Genomic DNA, 13,625 nt, shown 5'->3' with positions numbered 1-13,625 from the left:
TTTTTCCCATGCTTGCGTTTTTCCCATGCTTGCGTTTTTCCCATGCTTGCGTTTTTCCCATGCTTGCGTTTTTCCCATGCTTGCGTTTTTCCCATGCTTGCGTTTTTCCCGTGCTTGCGTTTTTCCCATGCTTGCGTTTTTCCCATGCTTGCCTTTTTCCCATGTTTGCGTTTTTCCCATATTTGCGTTTTCCCCATATTTGCGTTTTCCCCATAATTGCGTTTTCCCCATATTTGCGATTTCCCCATATTTGCGTTTTCCCCATATTTGCGTTTTCCCCATATTTGCGTTTTCCCCATAATTGCGTTGTACCCATAATTGCGTTGTTCCCATAATTGCGTTGTTCCCATAATTGCGTTGTTCCCATAATTGCGTTGTTCCCATAATTGCGTTGTTCCCATAATTGCGTTGTTCCCATAATTGCGTTGTTCCCATAATTGCGTTGTTCCCATATTTGCGTTGTTCCCATATTTGCGTTGTTCCCATATTTGCGTTGTTCCCATATTTGCGTTGTTCCCATATTTGCGTTGTTCCCATATTTGCGTTGTTCCCATATTTGCGTTGTTCCCATATTTGCGTTGTTCCCATATTTGCGTTGTTCCCATATTTGCGTTGTTCCCATATTTGCGTTTTTCCCAAATTTGCGTTTGACCCTTGAGGCTTCAGACTATGTCCTAGCAACTGATTCTTTCCTCTTGTCCAGTTGTGCCACAAATTTGTCTTTCACTACATTTGCGTTTTTCCCATATTTACGCTTTTCTCATACTTGCACTTTTCCCATACTTGCGTTTTTCCCATATTTCCTGAACCCTTCATGCTTCAGACTATGTCCAACCAACTGATTCTTTCCTATTGTCAAGTTGTGCCACGAATTTCTTTTTTCTTACATTTGCATTTTTCCCATAATTGCGTTTTTCCCATATTTGCGTTTTTCCCACATATCCGTTTTTCCCACATATCCGTTTTTCCCACATTTGCGTTTTTCCCACATATCCGTTTTTCCCACATATGCGTTTTTCCCATATTTGCGTTTTGCCCATATTTGCGTTTTGCCCATATTTGCGTTTTTCCCGTATTTGCGTTTTTCCCGTATTTGCGTTTTTCCCGTATTTGCGTTTTTCCCGTATTTGCGTTTTTCCCGTATTTGCGTTTTTCCCGTATTTGCGTTTTTCCCGTATTTGCGTTTTTCCCGTATTTGCGTTCTTCCCGTATTTGCGTTTTTCCCATATTTGCGTTTTTCCCATATTTGCGTTTTTCCCATTTTTGCGTTTTTCCCATTTTTGCGTTTTTCCCATTTTTGCGTTTTTCCCATTTTTGCGTTTTTCCCATTTTTGCGTTTTTCCCATTTTTGCGTTTTTCCCATATTTGCGTTTTTCCCATATTTGCGTTTTTCCCATATTTGCGTTTTTCCCATATTTGCGTTTTTCCCATATTTGCGTTTTTCCCATATTTGCGTTTTTCCCATATTTGCGTTTTTCCCATATTTTCGTTTTTCCCATATTTGCGTTGTTCCCATATTTGCGTTGTTCCCATATTTGCGTTGTTCCCATATTTGCGTTGTTCCCCTATTTGCGTTTTTCCCATATTTACGTTTTTCCCATATTTGCGTTTTTCCCATATTTGCGTTTTTCCCATATTTGCGTTTTTCCCATATTTGCGTTTTTCCCATATTTGCGTTGTTCCCATATTTTCGTTGTTCCCATATTTGCGTTTTTCCCATATTTGCGTTTGACCCTTGAGGCTTCAGACAATGTCCTAGCAACTGATTCTTTCCTCTTGTCCAGTTGTGCCACAAATTTGTCTTTCACTACATTTGCGTTTTTCCCATGTTTGCGTTTTTCCCATGTTTGCGTTTTTCCCATGTTTGCGTTTTTCCCATGTTTGCGTTTTTCCCATGTTTGCGTCTTTCCCATGTTTGCGTCTTTCCCATGTTTGCGTCTTTCCCATGTTTGCGTCTTTCCCATGTTTGCGTCTTTCCAATGTTTGCGTCTTTCACATGTTTGCGTTTTTCCCATGTTTGCGTTTTTCCCATGTTTGCGTTTTTCCCATGTTTGCGTTTTTCCCATGTTTGCGTTTTTCCCATGTTTGCGTTTTTCCCATGCTTGCGTTTTTCCCATGTTTGCGTTTTTCCCATGCTTGCGTTTTTCCCATGCTTGCGTTTTTCCCATGCTTGCGTTTTTCCCATGCTTGCGTTTTTCCCATGCTTGCGTTTTTCCCATGCTTGCGTTTTTCCCATGCTTGCGTTTTTCCCGTGCTTGCGTTTTTCCCATGCTTGCGTTTTTCCCATGCTTGCCTTTTTCCCATGTTTGCGTTTTTCCCATATTTGCGTTTTCCCCATATTTGCGTTTTCCCCATATTTGCGTTTTCCCCATATTTGCGTTTTCCCCATATTTGCGTTTTCCCCATATTTGCGATTTCCCCATATTTGCGTTTTCCCCATATTTGCGTTTTCCCCATATTTGCGTTTTCCCCATAATTGCGTTGTACCCATAATTGCGTTGTTCCCATAATTGCGTTGTTCCCATAATTGCGTTGTTCCCATAATTGCGTTGTTCCCATAATTGCGTTGTTCCCATAATTGCGTTGTTCCCATAATTGCGTTGTTCCCATATTTGCGTTGTTCCCATATTTGCGTTGTTCCCATATTTGCGTTGTTCCCATATTTGCGTTGTTCCCATATTTGCGTTGTTCCCATATTTGCGTTGTTCCCATATTTGCGTTGTTCCCATATTTGCGTTGTTCCCATATTTGCGTTGTTCCCATATTTGCGTTGTTCCCATATTTGCGTTTTTCCCAAATTTGCGTTTGACCCTTGAGGCTTCAGACTATGTCCTAGCAACTGATTCTTTCCTCTTGTCCAGTTGTGCCACAAATTTGTCTTTCACTACATTTGCGTTTTTCCCATATTTACGCTTTTCTCATACTTGCACTTTTCCCATACTTGCGTTTTTCCCATATTTCCTGAACCCTTCATGCTTCAGACTATGTCCAACCAACTGATTCTTTCCTATTGTCAAGTTGTGCCACGAATTTCTTTTTTCTTACATTTGCATTTTTCCCATAATTGCGTTTTTCCCATATTTGCGTTTTTCCCACATATCCGTTTTTCCCACATATCCGTTTTTCCCACATTTGCGTTTTTCCCACATATCCGTTTTTCCCACATATGCGTTTTTCCCATATTTGCGTTTTGCCCATATTTGCGTTTTGCCCATATTTGCGTTTTTCCCGTATTTGCGTTTTTCCCGTATTTGCGTTTTTCCCGTATTTGCGTTTTTCCCGTATTTGCGTTTTTCCCGTATTTGCGTTTTTCCCGTATTTGCGTTTTTCCCGTATTTGCGTTTTTCCCGTATTTGCGTTCTTCCCGTATTTGCGTTTTTCCCATATTTGCGTTTTTCCCATATTTGCGTTTTTCCCATTTTTGCGTTTTTCCCATTTTTGCGTTTTTCCCATTTTTGCGTTTTTCCCATTTTTGCGTTTTTCCCATTTTTGCGTTTTTCCCATTTTTGCGTTTTTCCCATATTTGCGTTTTTCCCATATTTGCGTTTTTCCCATATTTGCGTTTTTCCCATATTTGCGTTTTTCCCATATTTGCGTTTTTCCCATATTTGCGTTTTTCCCATATTTGCGTTTTTCCCATATTTTCGTTTTTCCCATATTTGCGTTTTTCCCATATTTGCGTTTTTCCCATATTTGCTTGTGACCTATAATTCGCTAACCCTTGAGGCTTCAGACTATGTCCTACCAACTGATTCTTTCCTCTTGTCAAGTTGTGCCACAAATTTCTCTTTCACTACATTTGCATTTTTCCCATGTTTCCATTTTTTCCCATGTTTGCGTTTTTCCCATGTTTGCGTTTTTCCCATGTTTGCGTTTTTCCCATGTTTGCGTTTTTCCCATGTTTGCGTTTTTCCCATGTTTGCGTTTTTCCCATGTTTGCGTTTTTCCCATGTTTGCGTTTTTCCCATGCTTGCGTTTTTCCCATGTTTGCGTTTTTCCCATGTTTGCGTTTTTCCCATGCTTGCGTTTTTCCCATGCTTGCGTTTTTCCCATGCTTGCGTTTTTCCCATGCTTGCGTTTTTCCCATGCTTGCGTTTTTCCCATGCTTGCGTTTTTCCCATGCTTGCGTTTTTCCCATGCCTGCGTTTTTCCCATGCTTGCGTTTTTCCCATGCCTGCGTTTTTCCCATGCTTGCGTTTTTCCCATGCTTGCGTTTTTCCCATACTTGCGTTTTTCCCATACTTGCGTTTTTCCCATACTTGCGTTTTTCCCATACTTGCGTTTTTCTCACATTCGGGTTTTTCCCATATTTGCGTTTTTCCCATATTTGCGTTTTTCCCATATTTGGGTTTTTCCCATATTTGCGTTTTTCCCATATTTGCGGTTTTCCCATATTTGCGTTTTTCCCATATTTGCGTTTTTCCCATATTTACGTTTTTCCCATATTTGCGTTTTTCCCATATTTGCGTTTTTCCCATACTTGCGTTTTTCCCATACTTGCGTTTTTCCCATACTTGCGTTTTTCCCATACTTGCGTTTTTCCCATACTTGCGTTTTTCCCATACTTGCGTTTTTCCCATACTTGCGTTTTTCCCATATTTGCGTTTTTCCCATATTTGCGTTTTTCCCATATTTGCGTTTTTCCCATATTTGCGTTTTTCCCATATTTGCGTTTTTCCCATATTTGCGTTTTTCCCATATTTGCGTTTTTCCCATATTTGCGTTTTTCCCATATTTGCGTTTTTCCCATATTTGCTTTTGACCTATATTTCGTTAACCCTTGAGGCTTCAGACTATGTCCTACCAACTGATTCTTTCCTCTTGTCAAGTTGTGCCACAAATTTCTCTTTCACTACATTTGCGTTTTTCCCATGTTTGCGTTTTTCCCATGTTTGCGTTTTTCCCATGTTTGCGTTTTTCCCATGTTTGCGTTTTTCCCATGTTTGCGTTTTTCCCATGTTTGCGTTTTTCCCATATTTGCGTTTTTCCCATATTTGCCTTTTTCCCATATTTGCCTTTTTCCCATATTTGCGTTTTTCCCATATTTGCGTTGTTCCCATATTTGCGTTGTTCCCATATTTGCGTTGTTCCCATATTTGCGTTTTTCCCATATTTGCGTTTTTCCCATATTTGCGTTTTTCCCATATTTGCGTTTTTCCCATATTTGCGTTTTTCCCATATTTGCGTTTTTCCCATATTTGCGTTTTTCCCATATTTGCGTTTGTCCCATATTTGCGTTTGTCCCATATTTGCGTTTTTCCCATACTTGCGTTTTTCCCATACTTGCGTTTTTCCCATACTTGCGTTTTCCCATACTTGCGTTTTTCCCAAACTTGCGTTTTTCCCATACTTGCGTTTTTCCCATACTTGCGTTTTTCCCATATTTCCGTTTTTCCCATATTTGCTTTTGACCTATGTTTCGCTAACCCTTGAGGCTTCAGGCTATGTCCTACCAACTGATTCTATCCTCTTGTCAAGTTGTGCCACAAATTTCTCTTTCACTACATTTGCCTTTTTCCCATGTTTGCGTTTTTCCGATGTTTGCGTTTTTCCGATGTTTGCGTTTTTCCGATGTTTTCGTTTTTCCCATGTTTGCGTTTTTCCCATGTTTGCGTTTTTCCCATATTTGCGTTTTTCCCATGTTTGCGTTTTTCCCATGTTTGCGTTTTTCCCATATTTGCGTTTTCCCCATATTTGCGTTTTTCCCATACTTGCGTTTTTCCCATATTTGCGTTTTTCCCATATTTGCGTTTTTCCCATATTTGCGTTTTCCCCATATTTGCGTTTTTCCCATATTTGCGTTTTTCCCATATTTGCGTTTTTCCCATATTTGCATTTTTCCCGTATTTGCGTTTTTCCCGTATTTGCGTTTTTCCCATATTTGCGTTTTTCCCATATTTGCGTTTTTCCCATATTTGCGTTTTTCCCATATTTGCGTTGTTCCCATATTTTCGTTGTTCCCATATTTTCGTTGTTCCCATATTTTCGTTGTTCCCATGTTTGCGTTTTTCCCATGTTTGCGTTTTTCCCATGTTTGCGTTTTTCCCATGTTTGCGTTTTTCCCATGTTTGCGTTTTTCCCATATTTTCGTTGTTCCCATATTTGCGTTGTTCCCATATTTGCGTTGTTCCCATATTTGCGTTGTTCCCATATTTGCGTTGTTCCCATATTTGCGTTGTTCCCATATTTGCGTTGTTCCCATATTTGCGTTGTTCCCATATTTGCGTTGTTCCCATATTTGCGTTGTCCCCATATTTGCGTTGTCCCCATATTTGCGTTTTTCCCATATTTGCGTTTTTCCCATATTTGCGTTTTTCCCATATTTGCGTTTTTCCCATATTTGCGTTTTTCCCATATTTGCGTTTTTCCCATATTTGCGTTTTTCGCATATTTGCGTTTTTCCCATATTTGGGTTTTTCCCATATTTGGGTTTTTCCCATATTTGGGTTTTTCCCATATTTGGGTTTTTCCCATATTTGCGTTTGTCCCATATTTGCGTTTGTCCCATATTTGCGTTTGTCCCATATTTGCGTTTGTCCCATATTTGCGTTTGTCCCATATTTGCGTTTGTCCCATGTTTGCGTTTGTCCCATGTTTGCGTTTGTCCCATGTTTGCGTTTGTCCCATGTTTGCGTTCGTCCCATGTTTGCGTTCTTCCCATGTTTGCGTTCTTCCCATGTTTGCGTTCTTCCCATGTTTGCGTTCTTCCCATGTTTGCGTTCTTCCCATGTTTGCGTTCTTCCCATGTTTGCGTTCTTCCCATATTTGCGTTCTTCCAATATTTGCGTTCTTCCCATATTTGCGTTCTTCCCATATTTGCGTTTTTCCCATATTTGCGTTTTTCCCATATTTGCGTCTTTCCCATATTTGCGTCTTTCCCATATTTGCGTCTTTCCCATATTTGCGTCTTTCCCATATTTGCGTCTTTCCCATATTTGCGTCTTTCCCATATTTGCGTCTTTCCCATATTTGCGTCTTCCCCATATTTGCGTCTTTCCCATATTTGCGTCTTTCCCATATTTGCGTTTTTCCCATATTTGCGTTTGACCTATGTTTCGCTAACCCTTTAGGCTTCAGGCTATGTCCTACCAACTGATTCTATCCTCTTGTCAAGTTGTGCCACAAATTTCTCTTTCACTACATTTGCCTTTTTCCCATGTTTGCCTTTTTCCCATGTTTGCGTTTTTCCCATGTTTGCGTTTTTCCCATGTTTGCGTTTTTCCCATATTTGCGTTTTTCTCATATTTGCGTTTTTCCCATATTTGCGTTTTTCCCATATTTGCGTTTTTCCCATATTTACTTTTGACCTATATTTCGTTAACCCTTGAGGCTTCAGACTATATCCTACCAACTGATTCTATCCTCTTGTCAAGTTGTGCCACGAATTTCTTTTTTCTAACATTTGCATTTTTCCCATAATTGCGTTTTTCCCATAATTGCGTTTTTCCCATAATTGCGTTTTTCCCATAATTGCGTTTTTCCCATAATTGCGTTTTTCCCATAATTGCGTTTTTCCAATAATCGCGTTTTTCCCATAATTGCGTTTTTCCCATAATTGCGTCTTTCCCATAATTGCGTTTTCCCATAATTGCGTCTTTCCCATAATTGCGTTTTTCCCATAATTGCGTTTTTCCCATAATTGCGTTTTTCCCATAATTGCGTTTTTCCCATAATTGCGTTTTTCCCATAATTGCGTTTTTCCCATAATTGCGTTTTTCCCATAATTGCGTTTTTCCCATAATTGCTTTTTTCCCATTATTGCTTTTTTCCCATAATTGCGTTTTTCCCATAATTGCGTTTTTCCCATAATTGCGTTTTTCCCATAATTGCGTTGTTCCCATAATTGCGTTGTTCCCATAATTGCGTTGTTCCCATAATTGCGTTGTTCCCATAATTGCGTTGTTCCCATAATTGCGTTGTTCCCATAATTGCGTTGTTCCCATAATTGCGTTGTTCCCATAATTGCGTTGTTCCCCTTAATTGCGTTGTTCCCATATTTGCGTTGTTCCCATATTTGCGTTGTTCCCATATTTGCGTTGTTCCCATATTTGCGTTGTTCCCATATTTATCGTTGTTCCCATATTTTCGTTGTTCCCATATTTTCGTTGTTCCCATATTTTCGTTGTTCCCATGTTTGCGTTTTTCCCATGTTTGCGTTTTTCCCATGTTTGCGTTTTTCCCATGTTTGCGTTTTTCCCATGTTTGCGTTTTTCCCATATTTTCGTTGTTCCCATATTTGCGTTGTTCCCATATTTGCGTTGTTCCCATATTTGCGTTGTTCCCATATTTGCGTTGTTCCCATATTTGCGTTGTTCCCATATTTGCGTTGTTCCCATATTTGCGTTGTTCCCATATTTGCGTTGTTCCCATATTTGCGTTTTTCCCATATTTGCGTTTTTCCCATATTTGCGTTTTTCCCATATTTGCGTTTTTCCCATATTTGCGTTTTTCCCATATTTGGGTTTTTCCCATATTTGGGTTTTTCCCATATTTGGGTTTTTCCCATATTTGGGTTTTTCCCATATTTGCGTTTGTCCCATATTTGCGTTTGTCCCATATTTGCGTTTGTCCCATATTTGCGTTTGTCCCATATTTGCGTTTGTCCCATATTTGCGTTTGTCCCATATTTGCGTTGTTCCCATATTTGCGTTGTTCCCATATTTGCGTTGTTCCCATATTTGCGTTGTTCCCATATTTGCGTTGTTCCCATATTTGCGTTGTTCCCATATTTGCGTTGTTCCCATATTTGCGTTGTTCCCATAATTGCGTTGTTCCCATATTTGCGTTGTTCCCATATTTGCGTTGTTCCCATATTTGCGTTGTTCCCATATTTGCGTTGTTCCCATATTTGCGTTGTTCCCATATTTGCGTTGTTCCCATATTTGCGTTGTTCCCATATTTGCGTTGTTGCCATATTTGCGTTGTTCCCATATTTGCGTTGTTCCCATATTTGCGTTGTTCCCATATTTGCGTTGTTCCCATATTTGCGTTGTTCCCTTATTTGCGTTGTTCCCATATTTGCGTTGTTCCCATATTTGCGTTGTTCCCATATTTGCGTTGTTCCCATATTTGCGTTGTTCCCATATTTGCGTTGTTCCCATATTTGCGTTGTTCCCTTATTTGCGTTGTTCCCATATTTGCGTTGTTCCCATATTTTCGTTGTTCCCATATTTTCGTTGTTCCCATATTTTCGTTGTTCCCATATTTTCGTTGTTCCCATATTTTCGTTGTTCCCATATTTGCGTTGTTCCCATATTTGCGTTGTTCCCATAATTGCGTTTTTCCCATATTTGCGTTTTTCCCATATTTGCGTTTTTCCCATATTTGCGTTTGACCCTTGAGGCTTCAGACTATGTCCTAGCAACTGATTCTTTCCTCTTGTCAAGTTGTGCCACAAATTTCTCTTTCACTACATTTGCGTTTTTCCCATATTTACGCTTTTCTCATACTTGCACTTTCCCCATACTTGCGTTTTTCCCATATTTCCTGAACCCTTCATGCTTCAGACTATGTCCAACCAACTGATTCTTTCCTATTGTCAAGTTGTGCCACGAATTTCTTTTTTCTTACATTTGCATTTTTCCCATAATTGCGTTTTTCCCATAATTGCGTTTTTCCCATATTTGCGTTTTCCCATATTTGCGTTTTTCCCACATATGCGTTTTTCCCACATATGCGTTTTTCCGACATATGCGTTTTTCCCACATATGCGTTTTTCCCACATATGCGTTTTTCCCACATATGCGTTTTTCCCACATATGCGTTTTTCCCACATATGCGTTTTTCCCACATATGCGTTTTTCCCACATATGCGTTTTTCCCACATATGCGTTTTTCCCACATATGCGTTTTTCCCACATATGCGTTTTTCCCACATTTGCGTTTTTCCCACATATGCGTTTTTCCCACATATGCGTTTTTCCCACATATGCGTTTTTCCGACATATGCGTTTTTCCCACATATGCGTTTTTCCCACATATGCGTTTTTCCCACATATGCGTTTTTCCCACATATGCGTTTTTCCCACATATGCGTTTTTCCCACATATGCGTTTTTCCCACATATGCGTTTTTCCCACATATGCGTTTTTCCCACATATGCGTTTTTCCCACATATGCGTTTTTCCCACATATGCGTTTTTCCCACATTTGCGTTTTTCCCACATATGCGTTTTTCCCACATATGCGTTTTTCCCACATATGCGTTTTTCCCACATATGCGTTTTTCCCACATATGCGTTTTTCCCACATTTGCGTTTTTCCCACATCTGCGTTTTTCCCACATTTGCGTTTTTCCCATATTTGCGTTTTTTCCATATTTGCTTTTGACCTATATTTCGTTAACCCTTGAGGCTTCAGACTATGTCCTACCAACTGATTCTTTCCTCTTGTCAAGTTGTGCCACAAATTTCTCTTTCACTACATTTGCATTTTTCCCATGTTTGCGTTTTTCCCATGTTTGCGTTTTTCCCATGTTTGCGTTTTTCCCATGTTTGCGTTTTTCCCATGTTTGCGTTTTTCCCATGTTTGCGTTTTTCCCATGTTTGCGTTTTTCCCATGTTTGCGTTTTTCCCATGCTTGCGTTTTTCCCATGTTTGCGTTTTTCCCATGTTTGCGTTTTTCCCATGTTTGCGTTTTTCCCATATTAGCGTTTTCCCCATATTTGCGTTTTCCCCATATTTGCGTTTTCCCCATATTTGCGTTTTCCCCATATTTGCGTTTTCCCCATATTTGCGTTTTCCCCATATTTGCGTTTTCCCCATATTTGCGTTTTCCCCATATTTGCGTTTTCCCCATATTTGCGTTTTCCCCATATTTGCGTTTTCCCCATATTTGCGTTTTCCCCATATTTGCGTTTTCCCCATATTTGCGTTTTCCCCATATTTGCGTTTTTCCCATATTTGCGTTTTTCCCATATTTGCGTTTTCCCCATATTTGCGTTTTCCCCATATTTGCGTTTTTCCCATATTTGCGTTTTTCCCATATTTGCTTTTGACCTATATTTCGTTAACCCTTGAGGCTTCAGACTATGTCCTACCAACTGATTCTTTCCTCTTGTCAAGTTGTGCCACAAATTTCTCTTTCACTACATTTGCGTTTTTCCCATGTTTGCGTTTTTCCCATGTTTGCGTTTTTCCCATTGCGTTTTTCCCATATTTGCGTTTTTCCCATATTTGCGTTTTTCCCATATTTGCGTTTTTCCCATATTTGCGTTTTTCCCATATTTGCGTTGTTCCCATATTTGCGTTGTTCCCATATTTGCGTTGTTCCCTTATTTGCGTTGTTCCCATATTTGCGTTGTTCCCATATTTTCGTTGTTCCCATATTTTCGTTGTTCCCATATTTTCGTTGTTCCCATATTTTCGTTGTTCCCATATTTTCGTTGTTCCCATATTTGCGTTGTTCCCATATTTGCGTTGTTCCCATATTTGCGTTTTTCCCATATTTGCGTTTTTCCCATATTTGCGTTTTTCCCATATTTGCGTTTGACCCTTGAGGCTTCAGACTATGTCCTAGCAACTGATTCTTTCCTCTTGTCAAGTTGTGCCACAAATTTCTCTTTCACTACATTTGCGTTTTTCCCATATTTACGCTTTTCTCATACTTGCACTTTCCCCATACTTGCGTTTTTCCCATATTTCCTGAACCCTTCATGCTTCAGACTATGTCCAACCAACTGATTCTTTCCTATTGTCAAGTTGTGCCACGAATTTCTTTTTTCTTACATTTGCATTTTTCCCATAATTGCGTTTTTCCCATAATTGCGTTTTTCCCATATTTGCGTTTTTCCCATATTTGCGTTTTTCCCACATATGCGTTTTTCCCACATATGCGTTTTTCCGACATATGCGTTTTTCCCACATATGCGTTTTACCCACATATGCGTTTTCCCACATATGCGTTTTTCCCACATATGCGTTTTTCCCACATATGCGTTTTTCCCACATATGCGTTTTTCCCACATATGCGTTTTTCCCACATTTGCGTTTTTCCCACATATGCGTTTTTCCCACATATGCGTTTTTCCCACATTTGCGTTTTTCCCACATATGCATTTTTCCCACATATGCGTTTTTCCCACATATGCGTTTTTCCGACATATGCGTTTTTCCCACATATGCGTTTTTCCCACATATGCGTTTTTCCCACATATGCGTTTTTCCCACATATGCGTTTTTCCCACATATGCGTTTTTCCCACATATGCGTTTTTCCCACATATGCGTTTTTCCCACATATGCGTTTTTCCCACATATGCGTTTTTCCCACATATGCGTTTTTCCCACATATGCGTTTTTCCCACATTTGCGTTTTTCCCACATCTGCGTTTTTCCCACATTTGCGTTTTTCCCATATTTGCGTTTTTTCCATATTTGCTTTTGACCTATATTTCGTTAACCCTTGAGGCTTCAGACTATGTCCTACCAACTGATTCTTTCCTCTTGTCAAGTTGTGCCACAAATTTCTCTTTCACTACATTTGCATTTTTCCCATGTTTGCGTTTTTCCCATGTTTGTGTTTTTCCCATGTTTGCGTTTTTCCCATGTTTGCGTTTTTCCCATGTTTGCGTTTTTCCCATGTTTGCGTTTTTCCCATGTTTGCGTTTTTCCCATGTTTGCGTTTTTCCCATGTTTGCGTTTTTCCCATGCTTGCGTTTTTCCCATGTTTGCGTTTTTCCCATGTTTGCGTTTTTCCCATGTTTGCGTTTTTCCCATGTTTGCGTTTTTCCCATGTTTGCGTTTTTCCCATGTTTGCGTTTTTCCCATGTTTGCGTTTTTCCCATGTTTGCGTTTTTCCCATATTTGCGTTTTCCCCATATTTGCGTTTTCCCCATATTTGCGTTTTCCCCATATTTGCGTTTTCCCCATATTTGCGTTTTCCCCATATTTGCGTTTTCCCCATATTTGCGTTTTCCCCATATTTGCGTTTTCCCCATATTTGCGTTTTCCCCATATTTGCGTTTTCCCCATATTTGCGTTTTCCCCATATTTGCGTTTTCCCCATATTTGCGTTTTCCCCATATTTGTGTTTTCCCCATATTTGCGTTTTTCCCATATTTGCGTTTTTCCCATATTTGCGTTTTCCCCATATTTGCGTTTTCCCCATATTTGCGTTTTCCCCATATTTGCGTTTTTCCCATCTTTGCGTTTTTCCCATATTTGCTTTTGACCTATATTTCGTTAACCCTTGAGGCTTCAGACTATGTCCTACCAACTGATTCTTTCCTCTTGTCAAGTTGTGCCACAAATTTCTCTTTCACTACATTTGCGTTTTTCCCATGTTTGTGTTTTTCCCATGTTTGCGTTTTTCCCATGTTTGCGTTTTTCCCATGTTTGCGTTTTTCCCATGTTTGCGTTTTTCCCATGTTTGCGTTTTTCCCATTGCGTTTTTCCCATATTTGCGTTTTTCCCATATTTGCGTTTTTCCCATATTTGCGTTTTTCCCATATTTGCGTTTTTCCCATATTTGCGTTTTTCCCATATTTGCGTTTTTCCCATATTTGCGTTTTTCCCACATATGCGTTTTTCCCACATATGCGTTTTTCCCACATATGCGTTTTTCCGACATATGCGTTTTTCCCACATATGCGTTTTACCCACATATGCGTTTTCCCACATATGCGTT

The 13,625-nt window shown here is 39.7% G+C and overlaps 2 protein-coding genes across 2 annotated transcripts; both read right to left on the bottom strand.

Annotated features, from left to right (window-relative positions):
• Window positions 1–16: 16 nt before the first annotated feature.
• Window positions 17–622, bottom strand: LOC124742255 (the record flags this gene model as incomplete). Its single annotated transcript, XM_047248786.1, has 1 exon — window positions 17–622. A coding segment is annotated over exon 1 (606 nt), but the record flags the coding sequence as incomplete, so codon positions are not given.
• Window positions 623–10,391: 9,769 nt separating this feature from the next.
• On the bottom strand, window positions 10,392–10,967 carry LOC124742254. Its single transcript, XM_047248785.1, has one exon. It carries the CDS (start codon window positions 10,965–10,967, stop codon window positions 10,392–10,394), a length of 576 nt encoding a protein of 191 aa, XP_047104741.1.
• Window positions 10,968–13,625: the final 2,658 nt, after the last annotated feature.

Source organism: Schistocerca piceifrons, unplaced genomic scaffold, assembly GCF_021461385.2.
Source record: "Schistocerca piceifrons isolate TAMUIC-IGC-003096 unplaced genomic scaffold, iqSchPice1.1 HiC_scaffold_2249, whole genome shotgun sequence".
Classification (NCBI taxonomy): Eukaryota; Metazoa; Arthropoda; class Insecta; order Orthoptera; family Acrididae; genus Schistocerca; species Schistocerca piceifrons.
The sequence above is the reverse complement of the archived record's forward strand: the minus strand, read 5'-3'. Positions and strand labels throughout refer to the sequence as shown.

Excerpts from the sequence above, each read along its gene's own strand:
- LOC124742254 (XM_047248785.1), bottom strand. The coding sequence starts at position 10,967 with ATGGGAAAAACGCAAATATGGGGAAAACGCAAATATGGGGAAAACGCA.